The following is a 9193-nucleotide window of genomic DNA, read 5'->3' on the forward strand; positions in this document are numbered from 1 at the left end:
TCTGCACTGTCAACTGCTGTTCAGGCCGGCCATTCGAAATTCCCACACCCTCCGTGAACGTGGCTCTGGTGTTCAGTGGCTCAACTTACCAGACGGAGATTAAGGGACGGTTAAGCCGGGAAAACTTCATGGACCTGCCTTTGGAGGTGAACCCCATCACTGTACTGGTCAACAACACCAACCCACGGGCACTGCTCACCCACATCTGTGACACCCTCACCACCAATCGCGTGCATGGCATGGTGTTTGAAGACAATGTTGGCTCGGAGGCTGTGGCACAGATCTTGGACTTCATTTCCACTCAGACAGCTGTGCCCATTGTGGGCATCAGTGGAGGTTCTACTGTTGTCCTGCCATACAAGGTAAGTGGGGGAACGGGGGTCAGGGACACAGAGAGGGCCAGTAAAAACAGGTCTGGGGCTTGAGCCACTCTCGCTACTTGTGGTCACTATGATAAACAGTTAGAATACAATCAGAAAATGATCAACCAAGCTAATGAGCATTTTAACTCCTTGACTTTGTATGAAAAATGCCCAGAAACAACATCAAGCATTCTGGCTGCAAAGAAAATTTGAACAGTCTTTCAGAGACGCTGGGTAAACTAGGCTACTTGGAAGTCAGAAGAGCCTATTTAAATCTTCAGGCAATTTTGTAACGATATCATTCACAGTTGACAAACCACATAAGATATTGCAGCTAACCAAAAATATGAAAACAGTAATTAACACAAGAATTCACGAGATGAGTATAGAAATAGCAGCAGTAGTGTCACTAGCTACAGTCCATCACTGGCTTGTAAATTATAGATCACTTATATAACAGATTCATATGCTGAATGTGACAAGCCAAAGACTTCTCATCATTTCTCACCATCATCTTGGTTTATAACAGTGTTATAATCTGCTCCTTTGTAAACAGGGGCAGGTGAGGAGTTATAGAGGCCCATTTGTAATACTGCAATGAAAGCACTGGAGGAAACCAGCATGCATATATGTTCCTATATACAGAAATGGTAACACATCACACATTGCAGACAAAGCAGGTCCCAGTGTGGAGTGTGGAGAAGAACAAAGATGTCTGTCAGCATATTTCACCTCTGGGATCCGACTAGTCAAATTATTATTGGCGGAACATATCACAGAATCCAGATGCAAAAAATCCAGATTTTTGGAAGTGGAAAACAAAATACTGCCAATTACTGGCACACAGTGTAAATCCAATAATAGTTTCAAATAAAATGAAAGGTTGAATCATCACTAAGAGTTTAAGTGACAGCACTGAACTGATCTGTGTTTCCAAAAAATGGATTTCACACATTTAAATGTCAGTTACCTATTTTTGATTTGTCTTCAATTAATAACACCCTACACATTACAATACTGGTGACACATAGATGATTTTTTTTTCCAACCCTCCTTGAGCCATCTTTCCAATAATCAAGGATGCAATCCATTGACTGATATATGGGACATTGTCAAAGGTAGTCAACAAGGAAATGGAGCTCATTCATGTTTCTTATGTACCACTGAAAGCTGATGGCTTGATCTTTTTCAGAGTGACAGCATAAAATTAGGCGATAAACCGATTCCTGTTGTCAGCACATGCTCATTGCCAACATCAGGCTACATGTCATTTGCTGTCCCAGAAAAAAAGGCAATAATGACAAGAAGATGTTCATCCAGCGAAGGAACTAATGTCAAGATGAAGACTTCAGTATTAAGCCAAGTTCACTCCCTTAAGAACAGTCAAGAGTATTGATTTTTTTTAAGCAGCAATAGAGTAAGAGTCTTTCCAGCTAGGAGCCATCCAACAGTAAATTCAGATGGACAAGAAATCAGTGTTAAAATACTTCACAACTGCCAGCAGATCAATCAGCTCCTACAGTGCATAAATGAGTAACAGTAATCCTGGCTGGCAAATGACTGAAACAGTTGTGAAATCAAAGTAAAGCTGACCTTGTGTATGGTTTAAAAGCTAAAACATGGCAAAACAATACAATTCAGTTCCAACAGCTCCTCTGGCCTCTTTGTCATTGCTTCCCAAACAACTCATAATACTTAAAAGTTCATCTTCAAAAATTAACTCCAGTTAGTTATTTAAGACTATCCGGGTAAGGTTAGAGAAAGACTGTGATTACATTAGAGAAGCTGAAGATGATCAAACTGCCATTCCCCAGTGACACCAGAATGAAGCATTAAGATGATTATACAGGCAAATCTTAGAGGGAGTAGCTTTAATTGAAAATCCTTATAGTGTGCAGTAGCTACAACAGTTATTGTTGGAAACAGCTGTGACAACTCTCTGAACAAATAAAGACAACCAGTGATGTTCTTCAAAGGCAATTATACACTCAAGGGAGTTGTTGTAGTTAATGATTCCTGAGCAGATGAAGCATGAATTCTTATTTTTCTCTCATTATGCATTTAGTTCAATGTCCTGACCTAAAATTCAAAGCGACCTCCAGAGCATCTATTCTACAGTCTGACATATCACATCCACCGAGCAACAGCTCTGCCAGCACACAAAGTGTAAGTCAGACATGAGCAAAACCCTAATTGTCTTTGTAGGAACATGAGCCCGAGGCTTTTCTCAAAACTAGAGCAGTTCCTTTTTTCTCTGCCTGCCTTCATTGTGTTCTGAACTTTCTTTACCTCCACCACCTGCTGCATTTTAGAACTGGCACAGTTACAGTGTAATCTGTTGGGACTGAAAGTGTGTCATTAAATGCAGTCAGTTGTGAGCAAGTGGTAAACAGTACATATGTGCATACAGTAAGTATGCAGTGATGCAGTGCGCTCTAACCACTCAAATATGAAGCTGGGTGATGTGGTGAAGATGAACACCACCCATACTGGAAAATTATACATTGTATAGTAGTAAACGTCAGCAGTCACAGAAGATGGACAGGGTGGGCAAAAGACTGACAGCAGACATTGGGGTCATCTTGAGTCTGCCATGTGTTTTGTTTTAGGCAACAAATGCACTGGTTAAAACCAGGGGAAGATCCCGTTGTCAGTTAAACGTCAACACACTGAACATGTGTCTCACGCTGCAGACTGTCTTATTGTATTAGACCTTGATCTTTCTCTAATCTTAACTGAGTTAGGTACCATAAGTACCTAAACATGACATAGAAAGTTTATTGATTGCTATGAGTGGATACTGCAAGAGAAGTCATGTTAATGAACATTTTGCACATATGTTCAATATTATTACATTATTTTGATTTTAAAAAACCATAACGCAGGCAGCATTTCATTTACTCCAAGATGTACTGGATTTTCTGTTGGAAATTAGCTGTAAATTGTAAACATAATACTTTTTAGCCCCAGCTCGTGACTCTCATGTATTACACACACTCAAGTCAAAGAGATAAGCTATAAAATTCATTTCAGTAAAGATGGCAACAGGAAATGACGTTGTCTCAACAAGCACAGTGCCGCCAGCGGTTAGCTACAGTTTACCCATTTACACACTCAGATGTGCTCTGCAAAAGTAATAGTATTTGTGAGTGGTTTAGCGTCATTTTGAAAGGAAAAATGAATGTGATGATGATTTTGGCTGCATAAAATTATAGTCAATACCTTTAAAGAGCAACGAAAAAGATTTTTAAAAAATCAGCTGATGTTGAAGACATCAAAACAACCATCACCAGGCCAAACACTGCTAAACATTCCACACTCCAGGTAAAAATGTTCCTGTCTTAATAGCCGGTCTCCTGTTAATTTTGGAAGGTAATTTATAATAAAATAAAAGCATATTCAGTTATATTTTCACACCTAGTGAAAATGTGAAAACTTTACTGTGACAAAGGAGGATTTTTTTTTAATCTTTTTTTCTAATTTGATTTTGTGAGATATTTTAATTGATTGGGTTTTTGATGATTAGTTTAGAAAGCAGAACTGGTCTTATTATGTTAAGTAATTGAAAATTGGTGAATCCATCCATCCATTATCTATACCACCTATTCCTGAATAGGGCCATGGGGGGGGCTGAAGCCAGTGCCAGCTGACACTGGGAGAGGGGCAGGGTCCACCCTGGACAGGTCATCAGTCCATCACAGGGCTGAGACAGACAACCACACACACTCACACTCACTCCTAAGGGCAATTTAGAGTCGCAAATTAACCTAAGCTGCGTGTGTTTGGACTGTGGGAGGAAGCTGGAGAACCCATGCAGACACAGAGAGAACATGCAAACTGCGCACAGAAAGGCCCCGGGTCAGTCGGGGCTTGAACCCAGAACCTTCTTACAATTGGTAAATTACACGATGATACACGATGATTTTGGATTTTTCTTGCATCGAATCCAAAAAGGTTTCATGCTCAAATACATATTGTTTCAATCTTGTTCAACAAAACAGCATCACAATTTGAGTTTTCTCCAGCTTTGTGAGAAATGGCAGATGTCCAGGGAGTTGTGTGTCTGTTCCTGGTTGCCATGCAGGATCTATGTGACGTCAGCACCACAGGATGGCAGTGCCAGGGCACTTCCTGCTGGGTGGCGGAGGTAGACATATGTCACAGCAAAAAGCCATGGCCATAAATCACTCTTCAGTGAACAGTGACAGCAGGAAATGGCTGCAGTTCAGGCATGTGACCAGGCAAACACCCCTTTCTGTTCCACATCTCCACTGCTAATGTCACTCAGAGCTACAGTATATTTACATCAATACATCAATTTGCTGTTTCTTCAGCCCCATTAACTCAACTGACTTTGTTTGCTTTAGATTTTTGGATGCATTCCAGGCCCAATAGGCATCACTCTTCCGAGTCATTCAAATAACCTTCAGCTATCAAATGAGTGTTTTAGAGCATATACAAACTGTTGTTTGTGTACTCGTCCTGTTAATTCTTTAAAAAATAAAATCATTGGTTTCAGTAACACAGCTCGTTCCAATATAAACAGTGGTTTAGAGATAATCACTGCTTTACACTCATCTAACTCCAAATCAGTCCAGTTTCAAGCATCTAAAATGAACCTTCAGTTTGCCAAGCACTGAACAATTATCAAAAAGTAGCATTGCACAGTTGACATAATGTTACTGGGTTAAAAATCAGCACAGCCATGTTTGTGTTTCTAAACAAATATGCTCTGTATATTTTACACTTGTGAATGAAATTTCACCTTTTAGTACCTAAGCCTTCCACTCAATGGCTATAATCTTCTTTGTGACTGTAGACTATTACTGTGAGCTTCTGTCGACAGCACTGTAGAAGTACAGCTCACTGAGTAGAAAGTCATGTTTGACACCCATTAACAAATGCTGAGGTTACAGTTTTACATACTTTATCCATAGGAGTGGGTAATATGATCATATATATTGTGAGATAATAGAGATTTGTCGACCACCATAGTTAAGCCATTAATGCAGAGCCGATTGGAGACTGTACCCAAAGAGAAAACACTGAATCCATCTGAACTGAAGACCACACCAGACAAACACTGAGGGTGGGGAAAGTGACACTGTTGTGATTCGTTTAGAGTTTAATACCCTCTCTGGTTAAAAGTATCAGGTCTGTTGTAATCTGTACCTATGCCCAGCAGTGATGTCCCAGTGTGCTACCACACATCTACATCATACACCACTGGAGGTCAGCAGAAACAAGAGTGTCAGCTGTCACCTTGGAGTGTGGCCATTTGGAAAGGGTATATATTTTAATTGTACATCCCATTTCAAACCTACTGAACTCTTCTCTTCTCATCCACCTACTGGAAAGATTATCACTACTGGTGGAGAACTCATATGAACTTTACTTTAATTTCTTTTCCTACAACTATATGTCCTGGACAGTACTGTCCATACACTGACAGGGCCGCCATGACTTCAGGCTTTGAGCTGTCACTGAGCCTGTGGTAATGCCCCAGGCTCATTTGGACTGCACTATCAGTCTGCTTTCTGCTAATTGAGCTGCTAAAGTTGTAGTTTGCACTGGGCTTTATTCTGACAGACCCTTGGGCTTGAAAGCATATATCAACATGAGTACATACATAAACACAAATTCCTACACAATCTGACACCTTTGCATCTGTCGGGGAACAGAGAGTTGCCTTCTCTTTCAGTAAATACAGTAAATGAATGGCAAGTCAAAATAACACAAGACCTTGTTATTATATCAAGCTAACTGACAGTTTGGGGATTATAAGAAGTTTGAAAAAACAAGGGCAGAGATAAGTGGAACAAGATGACAAAAAATGAAAATATTTCCATAGCATGGTGTGAGCATGGTCAAGTCAGAGGCACAAAGTTACATGTCATCTAAAATCATAAGACCCTCGATACAGCACATCACCAGGCCAATGAACTTCTCTCAAGGACAAGAAGGAGACAGGCTGAACAAAATTGCAGACTTGTTGCCGTCTCAGGATACCTGACCCTCTGTTTTCTGAGCTCAGAGAACAGGGTTCTCAGAATAGAGTGGCTTTTCTCCAGAGAGGGAGCGGGTCAGGAGGTGGCCATCTACAGTACCGTATCAGCCTCACACAAGCAAAGAGCTTTTGTAACAAGATCACACACAAGTCAAAACATTTTTTTTACCTTAGGAAGAGCAGAGGCAGGTTTTTTATCATTCTCAGAATTTGTTTAATTAAGGGTCTTTTGCTGATCATCATTAAAGCTCAATAAAAATAATTAACCCTATTTACAAAAAAAGCATATGACAAACTACAAGAAATGGCTCGCAATTTAATGAATGTTTTGCAGTGTCATGTGGTACAATAAAACCGAGACAGAGAAACTGCTGTGTCGTTGACCACTGATGGAAACACGCCATGACCTGGTGCTCGTTTAAAACACCAGACAACGCTTTACTTCACACAGAAACCTGCTGTTTTAATGAAAAGCACAAAGCAAAAGAATCATAAACCACAAGACACTATAAACTATTTCTCCCTCTTCTCTACTTCTTTTGATACTGCACTTAGCAGAAAAGCCATCCTCAGTACTCTTTTAAGGTCACTGCATTTGCAGAAAAGAGATGAGACAGCAGCCGACAGCCACAGTAAGAGTGCCATCCTCCTGAATTTGCAAGTATGGATGATGGCCAGGGTTTGCAGAACAAAAGTAAGATGTTGATTTAAGTGATGAGTGGTTCAGCTGAAGAGCAAATTAAAGCAGAACCACTTAGCTCTTGTCTAGGCTGCATTAGAGACCCAACTCGCTCCTCTGTGCATGTTTTATCTGACTATACTGTATATTACATTTGCATGTTCACTAACAGGTACAAAGAGGGTCATTCAAAAAGCTTATTGCATAAACTGAATTAGGATGTGTTCATTTTGCTTGTTAGTGAAGAATAAACTCCATGCAGTGGGTTAACTAACCACAAAAGTCTTCATGCATGTTCCATCTCCTAATGCAATATTTTCCTTTTCCTCCAGGGTGAGGGCTCCAACTTCCTCCAACTGGGATCCTCCATCGAGCAGCAAATAACTGGCATGTTCAAGGTGATGGAGGAGTACAACTGGGACAGCTTTGTGGTTATAACCAGCCTGTACCCGGGCTATGAAACCTACGTGGATTATGTCAAGTCCTTCACCGACACCAGCTATTTCATGTGGGACCTGCAAGACGTGCTGACCTTCGATATGTCAATCGATATCTTGAATGACATCCGAGCACGAAGGCTGCTGCAGCAGATCGATGCCCAGGTGCTGTTGGTCTACTGCTCCCATGAGGAGGCCCAGTACCTTTTTTCCATGGCAGCTGACGTCGGACTTGTGGGACCAGGTTACATCTGGATTATCCCCAGCATGGCTGTGGGAAACCCGGACATTACCCCACCTGACAGTTTCCCTGTGGGGCTCATCAGCATCATCACAGACCGGTGGAGGATGAGCCTGAGGAAGAGGGTGCGGGATGGGGTGGCCATTGTGGTGAAAGGTGTGCAGAGCTTTTGGAAGCAAAGAGGATTCATTCCTCAGGGACACAGTGATTGTCACAACCCCGTGAAGCCATCAGCTACTAATGACACTCTGTTCAGGTGAGATCAGAGGTTGGGAGCCATTTGTCTGAATATGAAATTAACTAGCTTTTTATTTAGCTTTACTAGTAAAGTTCTCCCTGCAATGGATTAGTGACCTGTCCAGGGTGTAACCCACCTTCGCCCAATTGCCAACCAGGATTGGCTCCGCCCCCGACCCCCCCGACCCCTTTCAGGGACTAAGCGGTAGAAAATGAATGACTGAATGAATAGTAAAGTTCTTTCAATCTCTAACACAGTCATATATAAGAAAAAAATTAATACCCCAATTTCTTAGTTAGTGGCTTTTAGGTCTTTACTTTCAGTATACTTAGTTTTAAAGAATATTTTATAAAAAAAATTCTAATTTGTTTTTGTTGACATTTCCTGTTAATGAAAATATAATGCTTTCTCTGTGTTTAGCTAAATTTAAGACCGTTAAATTGCCGTAGCACCTCACCACAATGTCCAAAGAAAGCGTTTGTGTCGCATTTTGGCTACGTCCTGGCTGCTGGAGATAGTCCACAGATGCTTCAACATTTAAACCTTTCTAACTGCTCAAAAGACACCAACACTTTGGCGTGGCTGTAGCTCACGAGGTAGAGCGGGCTGGTGGTTCAAATCCTAGTATAAGTCCATGTACCAGTCTTTCAAAGTAAATTTGAAATATATAAAAGATAAGGAAGTTTTACCAATAGAAACTGATCCATGATTAAAGAAATGGCAAAGAAGACACGACTGAAAATACACTGCTCAAAAAAATAAAGGGAACACTTAAACAACACAATGTAACTCCAAGTCAATCACACTTCTGTGAAATCAAACTGTCCACTTAGGTAGCAACACTGATTGACAATCAATTCCACATGCTGTTGTGCAAATGGAATAGACAACAGGTGGAAAGCATAGGCAGTTAGCAAGACATCCCCAATAAAGGAGTGGTTCTGCAGGTGGTGACCACAGACCACTTCTCAGTTCCTATGCTTTCTGGCTGATGGTTTGGTCACTTTTGAATGCTGGCGGTGCTTTCACTCTAGTGGTAGCATGAGACGGAGTCTACAACCCACACAAGTGGCTCAGGTAGTGCAGCTCATCCAGGATGGCACATCAATGCGAGCTGTAGGCAAAAGGTTTGCTGTGTTTGTCAGTGTAGTGTCCAGAGCATGGAGGCGGAGACAGGCCAGTACATCAGACATCAGGAGATGTGGAGGAGGCCGTAGGAGGGCAACAAC

General features: G+C 41.2%; 1 protein-coding gene across 1 annotated transcript in view; it reads left to right on the forward strand.

Annotated features, from left to right (window-relative positions):
• Nucleotides 1-5: 5 nt before the first annotated feature.
• grin2ca (glutamate receptor, ionotropic, N-methyl D-aspartate 2Ca) overlaps nt 6-9193 on the forward strand; it is a gene marked incomplete at its 5' end in the record, with an annotated part of 37846 nt that continues 28658 nt past the window's right edge. Inside the window, 2 exons of the mRNA XM_020604913.1 lie at nt 6-362; nt 7381-7982. Of these exons, the coding sequence (XP_020460569.1) occupies nt 6-362; nt 7381-7982 (959 nt within the window). The remainder of the gene's footprint in view (nt 363-7380; nt 7983-9193) is intronic.

This window comes from Monopterus albus, unplaced genomic scaffold (assembly GCF_001952655.1).
Source record: "Monopterus albus unplaced genomic scaffold, M_albus_1.0 scaffold68.1, whole genome shotgun sequence".
In the NCBI taxonomy this organism is placed as follows: domain Eukaryota; kingdom Metazoa; phylum Chordata; class Actinopteri; order Synbranchiformes; family Synbranchidae; genus Monopterus; species Monopterus albus.